Genomic DNA, 16,810 nt, shown 5'->3' with positions numbered 1-16,810 from the left:
GGGGGGGCTAGCCCAAAACCAATTTCGAGGTACAGGTTGACTAGGCCCTTCCCGTAGGTTCAGACCGTCCGTCCGCCTGCCTCAAAGGAACTCATTTCGGAGGACGTCCGTCCATGTTCAGGCAGGGAAGACATAGTGGGTTCGAGCTGGGTTGTTATTGGCAGGTTCAGACTCTTAATTGGAATGGTAAGGTTAAGGTCAAGTTATAAAACCCATGTTCTTCTTCTTTATTTTTGGTGACCATCTTCTTCTTCTTCACCGCCATAGCCACAGCACTGATCGCCATAGCCATACCCATAGCCACAGCCATTTCATTCTCAGTGATCGCCTTCAGCTTTCATGACGGAAAACGGATCCTCACAGCCCCTCGGTGACGTCCCCGAAGATGCCAACGCGCGTGAGAATCTCTTTTCCACCTCTGCCTTGGCAACTGTTCGTCTGTTTCTGTCTCTCTCACCGTTTTCTTCTTCTTCGCAGATTGCCCTGGAACTCAAGCTGAGGCGGCCGGTAAAGCTGCAGCTTGCGATGGCTGCCCCAATCAACAAGCATGCGCCACGGCCCCCAAAGGCCCTGACCCAGGCAACATCCTCTTACTCCAATTTTATTTGTCTGTGCCCCGTTGAATACACGTTCACACAATTCTCTTTTATTGCCAACCGTCTTTCTTGGATATCTTCTATCATGCTTCCATACCTTTGGTGGGCGTAAATTGTAAATTCAGAACGTAGAATGGAGCTTTACACTTTACGTGAGTTTAAGTTGACGAGCAGCTGTCTATTATTCCATTTCTTTGTTTATCCCAGAACCTGGCTGACAATTCTTATGTTTACTCTGGCGGCAGATTTGGTTCAAATCGCTGAGCGAATGCAGACTGTGAAGCACAAAATTCTAATACTGTCTGGAAAAGGTGGAGTTGGAAAAAGTACTTTTGCGTCACAGCTATCGTTTGCATTAGCAGCGAAGGATAAACAGGTTGGTTTACTTGATATCGATATCTGTGGCCCTAGTATCCCAAAAATGCTTGGACTTGAGGGTCAAGAGATTCATCAGAGCAATCTTGGCTGGTCACCTGTGTATGTGGAAGATAATTTGGGTGTCATGTCCATTGGTTTTATGTTACCGGATCCTGATGAGGCGGTCATCTGGAGAGGGCCACGCAAAAATGGGTTGATAAAACAGTTTTTGAAGGACGTTTACTGGGGAGATTTAGATTATCTGATTGTAGATGCGCCACCAGGGACTTCGGATGAACATATTTCTATTGCCCAATACCTCAAGGCAACAAACGTGGATGGTGCAATCATTGTAACAACGCCACAGGAGGTATCAATCATTGATGTCAGAAAGGAGATTAATTTCTGCAAGAAAGTTGGAATTCCAGTCCTTGGTGTGGTCGAGAACATGAGTGGGCTGCTGCAGCCATTATCTAGTTTGAAGTTCAAGAATATAAAGGATGATGGTGAAGAGGAGGACGTCACTAGTAATGTTTTGGAAGAGCTTTTACAGCATTCTCCTCATCTGCGCTCAGTTTATGCTTTTTCAGAAGTTTTCTATGTTTTGGGGGGAGGTGCTGAGAAGATGGCCAAGGACATGAAGGTCCCTTTTCTTGGAAGGGTGCCTTTGGACCCAGAGTTAAGTCGAGCAGCTGAAGAAGGAAGATCTTGTTTTACAGACAATAAGTCTGGATCCAGCGCTCCATTTCTGAATAGAATAATTGATAAGGTTTTGACAGTTGTTGAAGCGAATGGCAGGTAGCTGTACAGTTTATCTTTCAGAAACTATGTTTATTAAACATTTGTGCCAACTCTGTCAAACCAAAAAAATTTGGGTATATGCACCCCTACTTGGCTTATGCATAAGTGCATCCATGCTGCTATGGTGAGCGTTGTTTCCTGGGAATTGAGCACAACTGTACACAGAGATGTTATCCTTGTGTGATGGAGGCACTTTTTAATCGAGGATATGATTTTGTAAGGTGCTGAAAGCATTGTGGTTGAGCTTTGGTAGGTGCTGTAAAAGATTTTTTATTTCATTTATATGTAAACCTGTAATTGGATGCTCATCATCCGTTTTTTCCCCTATTTTTCAGGAAAGGTCAATATTGCCTTTCCATGCAATGCATATTATCATTGAATTGAAAACTGACTGAGAGGATGGCTGAGGTGGGGGGTTTCTATTGAGCATATGCATGGTATGGTAGGGCTTAGTGAGAGGGTGGGAGGCAAGATCTTCTTGGGGAGACACTTTCAGAGGAATTCTCGAGTCAAGAAGGGTTGCCTTCTTTCCCCAATGCTGTTCGATCCATGCATTGATCAATTAGAGGAGCTGGTCAATAAATTGCAGCCCATGAATGCCTTTTACGACCCTCCATTGGCAGGCTCACACGTACCTTATCTATACTATATGCTTGATGATTTGGTACTGTCAGCCAAAAATGAACAGAATGCCCAAAAGCTATGGTGGTTCTGGGTGAATTTTGTTGCCTGCAATTAAACATTGAGAGAACTAAGGTTATGTTCATTAAGACAAACCCTTGATGACTTTTCATGGCAAGAGAAATGAGATAGTCAATACATTCAAATACCTTCAAATACCTTCGTATTTTTCGAATCAGAGATAGCAACAATGCATGGATAAGAGACGAGCTACTATGCCTTTGAGAAGACATGTAGATAGGCAGAAATTTGGTGTTGGTGATTGAAGAAATACTTCTTTGATGTACTAGAAGTCCAAGTCTTTTCGTAGGGGGGTAGAGAGGTATAGGGAGGTAGGTAGTCTCTCCCCTTTTATCTAGAAGTGGAAATTTTTCATAGCCAGCTTTCTTGGAGTCAAGAACACCAAACCCTACTCCATCATAGTATTAGAGATGGATAACATCCCAATTGAGGCATTGTGCATGGAGAGATTGATACAATATCATTCCAAGACCGCAAATTGACTGATGGTTGTTTACCACTGGTGGCATAGAAGCTAATTGCAAGGAACAGAGAACAAGTATGAGCAAAATTCTCTCTTTTGGCTTGATAGATGACATCAAGAAATGTTTTCACCGACGGAAGGCATTAACTGTGCCGTTTTCTTAGCAAACTTCTACCTTTTTCTTAACGAATTTGAGTTTATGCAGCGGTTGATCTCTTGTGAGCCTTGAAATAAACAAAGTCAGGTTAGGAGATTCATACAGACATTCCGAACTTTAAAGATTTTATGTACGAAGTTCCAAACTCTTAAATTGACTTTTTCTTGGGGGGAGAGTTCATGTGTTCTTGGACCTGCTTGCTTGCTGTAACCCCTATTGCCGTAGCCTTACTGCCTAGCGCCTCTCTTCCCCTTGCCATCGCCAGTGCTACAGCGCCCTCACACCCCCTAAGCCTTGTTGTTGCGGCTTCTCTCCCCCTGCATTGTGTCGCTCGTTGCCCCTACAGTTGCAAGCAACCCCCCTCATTCGACTTGTGGGCGCCTTGCAAAGGTTATTAGTCTCCGGATAGACCCAGCATTGGTGAGTTTGTACGGAGAGCTCGCACCTCAGGATCACTTCAGTGTCAAGCAGCAGATTACTGGGCGACAGATACTACACGTTCTAGGGAGGAGTTTCACCTTGAAGCTAGGCTCCAGTTATTGCTTTTTTGGACTGCACTTGCAGCCCGCCTAGCTTGCATTCCTCTGGCAAGCAGGTCGTCTTTGGTTTTTCCTTCCCTCGTTTGGTAGCAAAGCGTTAGTGGTTTTTTTTTGGGGAACAGAGTGTTAACGATGACCCCTTGGTCTGGCTAGAGGAGCTCTCATGGCAGCTGCCAAAGCTGTTAAGATTTGCCTCTCCCTCTCAGACAAACAAGAAGTTCAGCATGCAGTGCACCCTCTTCAGGACAGAGCAGTGGTAGGACGGATTGTGGGTTTGACACCCTCGAGGAGGCAGATTCAAGAGTGGCTTCAGGTAAGTTTAGCGCTAGATGGTGACCATATTCAGGAGGTTGCTATCTATGGGCAGGGGCGTCTTTCTCCTCTAGTTGAGCTGGCCAACCACTTCACAGGCCCTTGTGGAGCAAAGTCTATCTTCGTGGGTCCATACTTGGTCTCCCTTATCCCGTAGTACCATGGTTTCATGGTGGAGGATATGGATATGCCACATCATGTCCCTTGCTTTCCGATGACGCTCCGCTTCTCGGGCTTCCAAGGGAGTACACGTCTGTTCTTCCTTCCATATGGGGGGCCTTTGTCACTGTGTTGGACTCCTCTCCGGTTACAACAGCTTCAGTAGTAGCCGATGATGGGGTTCCCAGGCTCAGGATAGCCAAAGTCCCTCCCGAAGGTGATTCTTCTTGAGACCCTGGATGGAGGATCACGTAGAGGGTAGAGACTTCTCGACTCCCTGGACAGTGCCTACGGTGCAGACAGGTGGGACACCTAGCATGTGCCCTAGAGGATAGAGACGTCCTCCCCCCCCTCCTTCACAGGTTAGTCAGGGTTAGTAGTGTTGAGACACAGGAGGAGAGGGCCCAATGCTCTCCCAAGCAGCCCTAGCAGGAGTCGGGGTGACGCCCTCGGAGGGCAAGTGGATCCCGATAAAAGGAAAGAAGCTAAACAAGCAGGCTCCGAACAGTTGAAGACGGAGAGACAGACGCAGGGCGAGGGAGGGAGCGGATGGAGCGTGAGTCAGCCTCCTCCCCTCAAGAGGAGCAGTCATCGGACCCACCCACAGGTCATCCCCCCTCGCAGGTAGAGAGGGTTCTTGCTTCCAAGGTGATCCCTCAAGTGTTGAGCATCCAGGTAGACAACCCACACCGCAACAACAGGAGCTAGATGTACTGATGACAGAGGCTCCCCCAAGGAGACCCTCTCAAGAGACGGGGGAGGAGCGACAACGCCAGTAGGCCCTACCACAGTAGCGGGCACCCTCATCTTTTCAATGGAGCCTTCACCCCTTGTCCTCCCCACCCTCACGATCCGTTTCCCCCCCTCGGTCGCCCTCCGAATCCACCAGCCACCCCCACTCCGCTCGCCCCCCCCCCCCAAGCCCCTCGGTGGTTATCACCCTCGTCACTTGTCCCTGTCCCCTGCTACACACTCACAGAGGGGGTTCCATGGGCATATTAGTGGATACCACACTGTCCAATCATACTTCACCTCGAGCTGTTCCATCCAGATCTCCCCCAAAAGGGGTTTTGTATTCTAGACAGACTCCTTCAGGAGGTAGAGGTCAAGCACTTCGTAGCCATGATCTGGTAGCAACCAGAGCCAGGCCCCCCGGCAGGATGGGCAGCTTGGGTAGCGGAGGCAATCCAGAGGAGTAGCACAGAGCCACAATCCCAGGCACTTACGAGGAGGCTTGCCTAGCAAGAGAGAGAGAGAGCTCGGAGGAGGAATTTGGCCTCTATACAGCGCCTCAAAAAGGCTCGTAGTGGCTCGACGAGAGATACGTGTCCGCGAGGTTGATTTTGCCGGAGTTGGAGGCACGGAATGCCAAGTTCTCGTACCAATCTTCCCTCGCCAGATGGGTGCAACAGGATGACTCATCAAATTTTCCTGGTCATCGTGCCCCACTCAGCAGGGACGCAGCTGCAATGACTGAGGGATGCATAGGGACAGATACAGACGGACCCCCATGGATTTTAGAGATGATTGCGGAGTTCTACAGTCAATTGTTCCAAACAGAGGAGTCGTCCCCAGCGTCTCTTATGGCTAGAGAGGCAGTGTGGGAGCAAGTTCCAGTGGTGGTCTCTCCGAGCTTGAGCAGATGCCTAGAGGCCCCTTTCACAGAGGAGGAGCTCTGGGAAGTCCTTAAGGCCCTCCCCCCTAGAAGTGCCCAAGGGAGGATGGTCAGACTCCGACTCTCTTTTGTTTCTTCTAGGAGCATATCTGCACTTTGCTCCAATGGGCCTACCAGGAGATTTTTGACACAATTTCCCTCGCTCGGTCCATGAGTCACGGTTGGATCTGCTTACTCTTGAAGAGGGGGGGGGGGGGGGGGAAGGTCGGACATTCAGTAGTGGAGGCTGATTACCCTTCTAGACACTACTTATAAGATCTTGGCCAAGGACTTGAGTTTGAGGTTGAGGCCCCACCTTCCAGTCATCATCCACCATGATACACAAACTGGGTTTGTTTAGGCACGCAGTTTCCTGGACAACATTTTTACTTTTTGGGAGGCAGTAGATTGGGCCCGCGAGAAGGTTCAGCCTCTTGCTATCCTTCTCTTGGACTTCAAGAAGGCAAATGATAGGGTGGAGTGGTCTTTCTTGGAGGGAACGATGAGGAGATTGGGCTTTTCAGAGAGATGGATCCAAGGGGTTTCAGTCCTCTAAGCAGGGAGTTGTAGTCAGGTGACCATCTGTGGCCACACAGGAGAGGCATTTCCTCTATTTCGCTCGATTCGATAGGGCTGTCCTCTAGCCCCCTTCCTTTTCCTCTTTGTGGCGGAGGCCATGGGTTATTTTCTACACTCCCAGGCCGTGGTTCTTTCAGGCATGCGGCTCCTGATCCAATAGGAGGATGAGCTTCTCGATAGGCAGAGCTCTCGTCTTGATACATTGCTTCATGCTGGAGTTTCCATAGGGGTTGGATGGGATAGCTTAGAGGATTGGTGCAGAACTTTCTTTGGGTGTGGGCTCGGATGGCACACAGAACACTAGGGCTAGGGTGGCTTGGCAGATAGTGATCCTCCCATAAAGACGTGGTTGGTTTGGCATCATAGACTTGGAGATTCAAAGCCGGGCACTCCTCGGCAAGCTAGTGGTTCAGGGTCTCACACCTAGCACAGAACCCTCGAAGCTCCTCCTACAGGGGGGGCTTCTCAGGAATACCTCCCAAATAGATGGTCAATGGCAACAATCTTACAGATGGATCTTCTCAAAGGCACCGCTCAATTCTCAGAGGCACCGCTCAAAGGGAAGGGCTCCCCATTCATGAGGAGCTTGATTAGGGTATGTCGCAGGGTCTCAGAGGACTCATCCGAGCCAGGCCTTCCTGCAGGGAGTAGTTCAAGAGACAATCGATTCTTTGGCACCCGGAGGTCAGAGATACAGAAGGACGAATGCTAGGGTAGAGGATGCACATTGGGTGGGCACAGTGGGACAGTGGCCTACGAGATCCTTTGGGGCCTAGAGATAACTCCTTAGGGACCCAAAGGCAAGGATACATGCACTTTCTCATATGCAAGGAGCAGGTATACGGGTGGCAGAGATTGATGCAGCGATCCTTGAGTCATGGTGGGAGGGGCTGCGCAGTCTCTTGATACCCCACTGCTGGGACGGTTAGTCCTTACGGATAGGGGTGCCTCTCAAGGTCCTGTTCTTTAGAGAGCATTTGGGATTCATCCGTCTCGCAGGTTTTATAGGGTGGGTCCTGCCAAGCTCCTGCAGGGTGAGTTAGAGAGGGAGTGGGAGGAGCTAGCAGACTTGGAGGATTTAGAGTGGTAAAGGATCAGGGTGGTTGGCCGCCTGGGCAAAGTATGATAGATCCGACCACGGTCCTATGCAGCCCAGAGGGTGTGGTTTGGCATCTCTGGCTGTGGGAGGGCAGGCCCCTTTGAGATATCCAGTGGGACCCAGGGGAGTGGGTTTGGCTAGTACGATAGGGGCACTCTGGCAAGATAGAGGAGGTGCCTTTCTTTTCGTACATGACACGTATTGGCAGATGCATTCAGTTAGAGGCAGCAACATGGACTCCTTTGAGGGAGCGACATTGGCTAAAGCAGGAGGTTCCCAGGGCTTCTAGCCACGATTATGGTCCAACCTAAGCCATGAAAGATATTGTACTTCTTTTGGATAGTTGCTCATGAGGGTCTACCTATTGATCTCTGGTTGGAGCAGATGCGGGTAAATGGCAAATGCACTCGTTGCACAAAGAAGCTGTTGGAGAAGATCCCACACTGCTTATGGAGGTGTCCGGTGGCATAGAGCATTTGGGCAGCAGCTTTCTGGGTTGTGGCCAGGACATAGAGGATGCAGAGAGATTTCACGTGGGGGAAGGTGGCGTGGCTCACAGAGGGACGCCATGCTTTCTCTATTGATTCGGTCTCACCAGTGTATAAGATTCATGGTGAGCAGGTCTTCGGATTGAGTTTCTCGACGTAGTACCACCGTTTCACACTCACCCGCTGCAACACTTGCCGAAGGATAGTGTTTGGGAGACAATGGCCAACATCATTGCCTGGAACATCTAGGTCTCCCGTTGCAGTCCAATGATGGGAGGGTAACGGGTTTTACCGACAGCTACATTAGTAGCCATTTGGCAAGACATCATCTTCACTCTGCATGCCAGTTGGGAGCAAGGTGTGCCGGACTCACATAGAACCGTCGGGCGGTGGGAACGTTTGGCCAACAGACACATTCTCGGCAGGAGATATCTGCTGGGTGTATAGGCCACCTTCCTAGTTGTTAGCCCCTGTCCTAGACAGTCCCTAGGCAGCTAGTTGGGATTACCGGTAGGTTGGTCCTACAAAGCCATGCTTTTCTCTTTGTACTTACCATCATCATTATTTTGATTGCTGATTTGTATGGGGGGTTTTTTCAGGCACATTAATAGAAGTTTCCTTTCTTTGCAAAATTCTACAACTAGTGGAGGTTATTGTAATTTCTTGGACCTTAGCATTACTCAATCATCCTTAGGTTTAGAAAATTTTTGACTAATAATAATAAACTGAGTATCCTATGTTGAATATCATACGAATGCATCACATTGACTCAAACATCTCTAATATGGCTAAATATGGAGTGATCATTTCTCAATTCTATAGGTTCTCTCATCTTTGCACAAGAGTACATTTATCTCTCAATTTAGTAATTTAATCCTATTACTTCTCAGAAAGGGCTATAATATAAGAAAAGTAATGACGAAACTGTTAGAAATTGGAAATCCCACTAGAGGGTATCCCGCAATAGAAGACTAATAGATGAGCATAGGAATTACATGCGGAAGTGCTTCACTATGGGACCAAACTTCATTCACTATGTATACTTCACAATTGTAATTGTGTGTGTGCAAACTATAATAGGCAGTACAAATATAGAAGCAACACTTGTATATCTCCATCCACAAATTGGACATAATACATTACCAAAATGTCCTAATATATGCTGGGCACCTCTAGATCTCTAAGCCCTTGTGCTCCTCGAGCTTATGTAGACTCTCTGTCCAAAGATCCCTTAGGCCTATTTTGAGATGGACACAAAGTTGGTGAAGTTTGCACATGCATGTGCTTCTATGTGTGTGTATGTGTGTGTGTGTGTGTGTGTGTGTGTGTGTTGGTTTGTTGGTTTTTTTAAAATCTCTTGCAACAATCTTAGATTTTGATCCAAGTGGTAACAAGCTTTTGTTCTACACTATGTTTCATCATGTGAATGTGTGGGTTGGCTTGCATGCATGCATGTTTGTTTTAATTGATGTCTTTAAGGTGGTTGTCTCTGTTTAAGTCTTTATTTTAATGTCTAATGGTGGTAACCATTATCATGACCAAGTCTACCCATTACCTCTAAAAATTGATAGAGCTTGGTTGGCTTGTTCTTTATGAGCCCATTACTTCCGAAGAAGTGATAAAAACTTGACTTGTTTGTTTTCTTTACGAGCTTGCAATTACTATTTGAGTGCTGATGACATCAATAGGGACATCATTGCTTCTGTCCATGCAATTACTCTTTGAGTGCTCATGACATGAGTAGAGATTTCAATGCTTCTTGTCCATGCTATGTATTGGTGATCTTGCACGTTTTGAGCTGAATCCTCAAATGTGAATATTTCACACATATATGTGTGGGTGTTCATTTGTTTCTCTTCCTTTTATTTTATTTTTTGGGGTTTTTCTTAACTTTGTTCTATTATTCATAAGATTAGATACTTATAGGGGAATACTATTTATCAATTTAGCGCACATGCAAATCTTGCAACAAGGTAATATTTTCATTCAAGATTTGGCAAGCATTGTGTCTCACGATTATAAGGAGAGCATATAAGGAAAAAATATTTGAGACATCTAAGTTGAAAAATGCAACAACCAAAGTTTGCAAAAATCTCCACCAAAATTAAAAATTTTAAATAATATTCAGTTTGACAAACATAATATTGAAAAAAGATAAATGTCGAATCCTCAGGAAGTCCATGTTTTGAGGCCAAGGTCCACTTATCTACCACCATCCAAACAAACTAGGTGTTAGAACATCATATTTACATTTGGGTAGACAGGTAATGCATGTTTTCCCCGGCTTGTTATCGCTTTACCTAGGAATATAGACAACCATATGGATTCTTAGATAACTATATTTAAAAAAAATTATAATTCATTTTAAAAAGAAGTTTAAGTCACAAGGGGACTAAGGATCGAATGAGTGCATGGGTTGAAAAGGGATTAGTGGAGGTATGGGAGGATAAGTGTGCTTGGTGTGTGGGGCGATTAAAAAGAGATTATAAAGGGGAGATTTCACTGGGGGTCCATAAAAGAATAATTCATAGTTGGGGAAGTATACATGTGTGTATGTGTGTTGGTTTGTTTCCTAATATTTTTTTGATGAGTTGTTGTACTTAATAAATATATCCTTCGAGCGTGCATATGTCCCAATGACTATCTTTACAATGTGAGTGTGTATGTGTGTGCCCGCATGTATATCTATTTTTATTTATTTCTAAATATGCTTTTCTGTTTTGGGTTGGGGTCTCTATTTAATTCTTTATTTTGATGTTTCATCATGACTAAGTTTGTCTCTTGCCTCTAAGGCAACGATATGGACTCAATTCTCAGATGCTCTCAACCAGCCTGCACCTACTATTGGGTGCTGATGACATGACTGTGGACATCATAGCTTCTTGTCCATCTATTCATGATGGAGTTAATCAATACTCACGTGTATGTGCTTAGATTCTTAGTTTGGTTTTATGAAGGTGTACCTATCTGCTTTTTTAGTTTGTTCTTCGTCTTTGTAATTTTCTCTTTTGGGATTTTTGTGTACTTCCTCTCTTCTACCATTTGTAAGCTTAGGTCTTAGAATGGTCTTATGAAGGTATATCTATCTGATATTTTAGTCGACCTGAAAATTTGCAACTGTGTATAATTTTCATCCAATAGGTGATGAACTATAGTGCTTCATGACTATATCCTTCAAGGAAAAGGCCATGTCAGGGTGCTATGAGCAAGACTGTAGTTTGGTGTGGCTCGGTGCTCAACGAGCCACCAACGGCAATGCATATCAAAGGTTGGGTCACCTAAAGGATTTCTCAAAGCATGCGCTCTAATATTTTATCAGAGTGAAAAGTCGAAGGAAACAAAATTTTGGCATGGAACATAAACCTGAGAGATAGTAGAGTAGCAAAAGACTAATAAGAGATCAAGATACCACAAAGGAGCACCACTTGAAAGGTGTTAATGAAGTTTGCTTTATCTATTTCTTTCATTGTTGTCTGTGAGAATTGGATGGACAACTATAAGGGCTTCCGATCTAAAGAGTTAGGCTTCTTTTTTGTGTTGCAAAGGTACTTTATGTGGTTAAAGTAGCCGAAACCTCGGAAGAACCTTTGAGGCATTCTCTTGTTAGGTGTAAGGTTCCAAAGATGTGCTTGCAATTCATTTGAAAGCCCCTCAATCTAAATTTATCTTATCATATGAGTGAGATGGCAAGTGAAAAGTGTCTAGCTTGGTATATCCTAAGGTAAATTTTGTATATCTTTCCTTGTATTTTCAAAAATTGATTGCTTTTCAAGTACACAAAATTCATATTGTCTACCACAAGTTGATTGTTCCACTGACGGAATTCTTAGGCATCTTTGTATTCACAAGTTAAAGCAATTTTGGTAACAGTTGCCTCAGGTTGTTTTGGTCTTTATATTTAAGAATATACAAAATTTGCCTCATGTTGTTCTGGTTTAGGAATATATAAAATTTGCCTTAGGTTGTTTTGGTCTTGATATTCAGGAATATACAAATTTGCAAGAATATACAAAATTCTATCCATTTTTTTCTCCTGTTTTATTTTAAAAAAAATCTCACTCCCTAAGGACTACAAATTGTACAATTTTTATGATAATTTTACTGACCTATAAATGAGTGGCATGCATGTAAACGTACCCATTTTCAATAAATATAGAAATTGTACACTTTTAATGATAATTTTGCTAACCTATAAATGAGTGGCATGCATGTAAACGTACCCATTTTAAGTAAATATAGAAATATTTCGATACATTGAATTGTCGTTTGTTTGGGCCTAGAAATATTGCATCTTTAGATTTTGTGTGATACATTTACTCTTACTTATATCTATATTTCTATATTATTTGTATAGATAATCCTTTATATGTATAGAATACGTTTCAGTCATACTATGAGCATGATTTTAGTGCATTTTGCATACTATTTCATATTATATGTTTTCATATTACTGTATGATCATAAACTATAATTATGACATTCCTGAATATTCTTGAGGTAAATTTGTACATTTCTAAATATAAAGGCCAAAACAACTTGAGGAAAATTTTGTATATTCATAAATATAAATACCAACACAACCTAAGGCAATTGTTGCCAAAATTGCTTTAACTTCTGAATATAAAGATACCTAAAAATTCCATCAGCAATAGAACAATCAACTTGTGGTAGACAATATGAAACTTGAAAAGCAATTGATTTCTTAAATACAAGAAAAGATATGCAAATTTTACCTCAAGATATACAAAATTCTTCCTATGTAAGAAGAGATATGCAATGCATTCTTGTGAGCAGCTCCTCAGCGATGGACCAAAAACCTGCTTAAAATAAGGCATCCATCACAAATCTTAAGTCACCCCATCGTTCTCAGATGTTGATTATTGCTTCAAGTAAGTGTCTTCCCTTAATTTTTGCTCAGGAAGAATCCACTCGTCCATTCTTTTCTGCACTCTCAATGCCAGGACCTTTGCAAAAAATGTATCACTGCAGTTAAGTATAGTAAGACATCTCCAGTTCCCGAGTTCATCTCTCCACCATTCCTTTGTAATTAGCTTAATTATCCCCCCATTCAAGTGGTGAGGTAGTTGAGCTTCTCTTAAGCTTCCCTGCCAAACTAGCAATAGATAAGGGCTTATAATCTCCGAAAAGGCCTTATAGAATTCAATGGGAAGACTATCTTCCTCAAAAGTCTTCCTAGCAACCATGACATCAACAACAGCTTCTTTTAACTCCCCAAGGGTCTCTAAGTAGAAGCTATCAAAGTTTTGAATAGTCTTTTGTCTGGCTTTTTCGCATTTCAACCTCGCTCTTTCTACCTCTATATTAGGTACAATTGAGGAGGAGAGAAGGTCTTTAAAGTGATTTTGGATGAGTTGCATGTTCTCGTCCAGGGAAGTTACCAGTGTGGGGTCCTTCCTCTTAAGAAATAATATTTCTTCATTGCATCTTTTCCTTATGATCAACTTAAAAGTTTCTTTAGTGGGCCTATTTATCTTCATTGCCCACCTATCTCTAAAGTAAATTTTAGTCTCATTAAGGTTGTTCTTCTCCTATTTTCTAAGGGCTTGCTTGGCTATAATAAGAGAGTCTTGAGCCATGTTGTCCCCTTGTCTAACTAGATGCTCTAGCTAAGAGATGTCTGCCTGAATTTGGTCCATCATCCTAGCTCTAATTTCTTGGCTTCTTTGAGCAATTTTTGAGTTTCTTGAATTGCGTGTAACTAGCAGTTAACTGTTGATCTACTACAAAGGCAATGTTCCAAATTGTACAAATCTGGGTCTGCACAGTCTTATTTTGAAAAAGCTTGGGGTTTGCCTTAAACCAAGAGGGTGCTCTTCAGCCTATCCCAAAATCACAGCAACACTAGTTTGTGATCTGACAGGAAAGAAAAGTAAAAATATGTCCAGTAACTTTAATGGTGTTGCTAAGCAAATTTTGGGACATATAACTTTTGATTAATTTTGCCTCTCTTCTATTATCTTTTACTTGATTGTTGTTCCAAGTGAACTCCCCTTAAGGCATGGAGTCAACCAGCTGTAGTGAATTTTTCAAGTGCTCCCAGGCATGTAGTTCAGCTCCTCTAATTATTGACCCTTTGTCACCTATCTTTTTTGTTTTCCACCATGTTAAAATCTTTCAACTGCTCCCAAGCATGTAGTTCGGCTCCTTTAATTATTGATCCTTTGTCTTACCACCTGTCTTTTTTGTTTTTCACCATGTTAAAGTCTCCTAGTACAATAGTTTCACCATCTATTTCACTGTGGAATCCCAATTAAAAATTCTACTTTGGATTCCAATAGGAGCATAAATGGGAACTAGAGTGAATTTGACACCTCTTAAGAGGCATTGCATAGCCACCCATCTCTAGTGAGTATCTTTGTTCACTTGAACAAATCCTTACTCAAAGTGAGAGAGAAGACCAATAGCAGTGCCTCCACTCCCTTCCTCATGTTTTATGTAGAACCAAGTCCTCCCTCTATCCCCACAGCCCTCAATCCAGGCTATAGGACCTCATTGGTAACTTTAACTTCCTAGAGAGCCAAGAGTATAGGAGAGAGAGAGTTAGCCCTTAGCTAATGAGAGATCTCATAAGCCCTACCAGGTTCCATCAATCCACTAACATTCAAAGTCACGAAGGAAATGGGCTCACTTACCATTTTTCTAGGGCCCCTTCTTAGCCTTAGGGTTTGGGCTATTTACCTAAAGATAAATTTCCTTAATCTGAGAAAGCCTTCTCTTGTTGTGCATAATAGCTTGTGCCTTCCCTTGTATTGTAAAATTTTTATCACTTTGAGTGAGTTGAGGGAGTTCTTACTCATACTCATCGTCCTCTTAAGTGTTAGTGAACATAGCATCAACCTTATGAATTTCTCTGTCAAATTCCTTTGACCACTCCAGCTAATTTCAACATTATCACTGGCATCTTCCATGCAATTCTAAATTTACTTGATCCAATGCTCTATGTCTTTATCTATGATGACATGAAACCTATTTTTGGTAATTAAATGTGTACCCTCACTTCTTAGTCCCTTCATCTTGTGGGATTTGAGGTTGGCTTTTCTTTTCCCCTGTTAGTGGTGGAGGTTGTTCAGTGGCCTTAACATCCTATCCTCCCTTTGGGACCCAGTCATCTTGAGGGGAGGGGGGAGAGTAGACTTGGGTGTCTCAGGGGTTACTTTAGCCTTACCCCTCTTTTGGGCTTAGTTCTTAACTGCATGGCTAGACTCTCCACATAGGAAACAAAATTGAGGTAAGTTCTTATAAACTAGCTTATGCTCCCTATAGACCTATCCATTTTGACTGAGGATGAAAAAAGTGTCTGGCATTTTCTCTGCCACATCCATCTGGACATAGACGTGGGGGTTCCCTCTGGGGTTGATAAGTTGCTCCTTTTCAACCCCAATCACTTCTTCTCTTAGGTTGCTAGAAAGATTTGCTACCAGATTGCAGAGGGATAATAGGAAATTTGGCATCTCGATGCAAACCAAGATTTTGGTGGACCTCTATTTACCCTAGAGGCTCATAGCTGGTTGGGAGATAGCAGGCACTAAAGCAATGATAGGAGCGTCAGCCTCTTTGGAAAGAAGTGGAGGAAAAGAGACATCCTCCCAAGAGAAAGGTTGATGCATGTACTTGGGGAAGCCGTTGTCTCTTTCTAGTCAGTTAGTTCACACTTGAGGATGCAAAGAAGTAGTAGGGGGGAGGGGTGATGGGTCATCCCTCTAGGGTTTCCTTCCTTCCCATCATTCCACCTCCTTCTTGTTCAATCGCATCTCCAATCACCAATTTTTTCAACTATTCCTTGTCTCCTTATTTATTGTCCTTCTAATTTGTGTCCCTCTCTATGTTGTGACTTTGTGCTCTTATATTTCTAAGCATTAAACTATGCAAAGGTGTCCTTAATGTTATGTACACACACATTGTGTGGCGAGGAGATCTAGCAATTCCCATCTCTTGTTAAAGAGCATATTCTTTCTTGTTAAAATATCATATCATCTCTTTTAAAAGAGTTGTGTGCATAGGAGATCCTGGAAGGACTCATCTCATGTTAAAGAGCATATCATCTCTTTTTAAGAGAGCATACATGATTTATATACATGCTTTGTATTAACTACTTATCTTTATCAACAAACATATTCTTCCCCAAGCATGCCATTGAGCAATCTAACTAAAAAATGCTCTCATATTTTTGCCACCCATAACAATGTCGATAGGAATCAAATCATGAAGAGTGATGTAGAGGGTGTTGGCCATCATCCATGAGCTTTTAATACTTGCATGCAAGCTGCCATGCAACCATTATTCAATAGATTATTGTGTTACTTTTTGCATAGGTGGTGTCATCATCATTTGATTTCCTATTTGTTTGTTAATCTACCATGTATAATTTGAATGCTTGATAAGCTTTATCTTATGGCCACCGATTGAAATAGTCTATGTTGCTTTGCTACTATCACATGTTGGATACTACAATATTATCACTTTTGTGTTTGCAATTTCTATCTATGTATTGGCCATGTGATCTATGTTTGTGTAAGAGATCAAGTAATTTATAGATACATGGATTTATGGGCTAGTATGGATATGCCTAGGTGTATAATGGTGGAATGGAATGACTAAATAGAATGTATAATTCTGGCATAGCAAACAATGACAATATCGAATGTAGCAATAGCATACCATAGACTGCTTCCTTGTGCCTCCTTTCACTTCCGTTCCCTATAGTCCCCAACCACTTTGGTCACCTTTCTGGCACCTTTCTCCTCGAGTCTTGCCTTAGCTTGGTGTTGCTCCAGGTCGCTCTATAGCTCAGGTTTTGGAGTAGCATTTTGGCAACACCCATAGGCGCGATTGCTAGTTGGTTGTTTTTAGTGCTCGAGGTCCTTTGTTTGCTAATCATGTAGG

General features: G+C 43.2%; 1 protein-coding gene across 1 annotated transcript; it reads left to right on the top strand.

The window, feature by feature from the left end:
- The first annotated feature begins 246 nt into the window (after positions 1-246).
- On the top strand, positions 247-1,875 carry NBP35 (nucleotide binding protein 35). The gene is made up of 3 exons (XM_087371665.1): positions 247-397; positions 478-579; positions 842-1,875. Exons 1-3 carry the CDS (start codon positions 340-342, stop codon positions 1,753-1,755), a joined length of 1,074 nt encoding a protein of 357 aa, XP_087227791.1. The 5' UTR covers positions 247-339; the 3' UTR covers positions 1,756-1,875.
- Positions 1,876-16,810: the final 14,935 nt, after the last annotated feature.

This window comes from Dipteris shenzhenensis, chromosome 33 (genome assembly GCF_047967505.1).
Source record: "Dipteris shenzhenensis isolate YYH24624 ecotype China chromosome 33, Dip_SZ_1.0, whole genome shotgun sequence".
Classification (NCBI taxonomy): Eukaryota; Viridiplantae; Streptophyta; class Polypodiopsida; order Gleicheniales; family Dipteridaceae; genus Dipteris; species Dipteris shenzhenensis.
The sequence above is the reverse complement of the archived record's forward strand: the minus strand, read 5'-3'. Positions and strand labels throughout refer to the sequence as shown.

What these genes read in the sequence shown, in the direction of transcription:
- NBP35 (XM_087371665.1), top strand. Translation starts at nt 340, where the DNA reads ATGACGGAAAACGGATCCTCACAGCCCCTCGGTGACGTCCCCGAAGAT. An exon ending in CCCCGAAGATGCCAACGCGC is followed by an intron (nt 398 to 477) that starts GTGAGAATCTCT and finishes TCTTCTTCGCAG; the next exon opens with ATTGCCCTGGAACTCAAGCT. An exon ending in CCCCAAAGGCCCTGACCCAG is followed by an intron (nt 580 to 841) that starts GCAACATCCTCT and finishes CTCTGGCGGCAG; the next exon opens with ATTTGGTTCAAATCGCTGAG.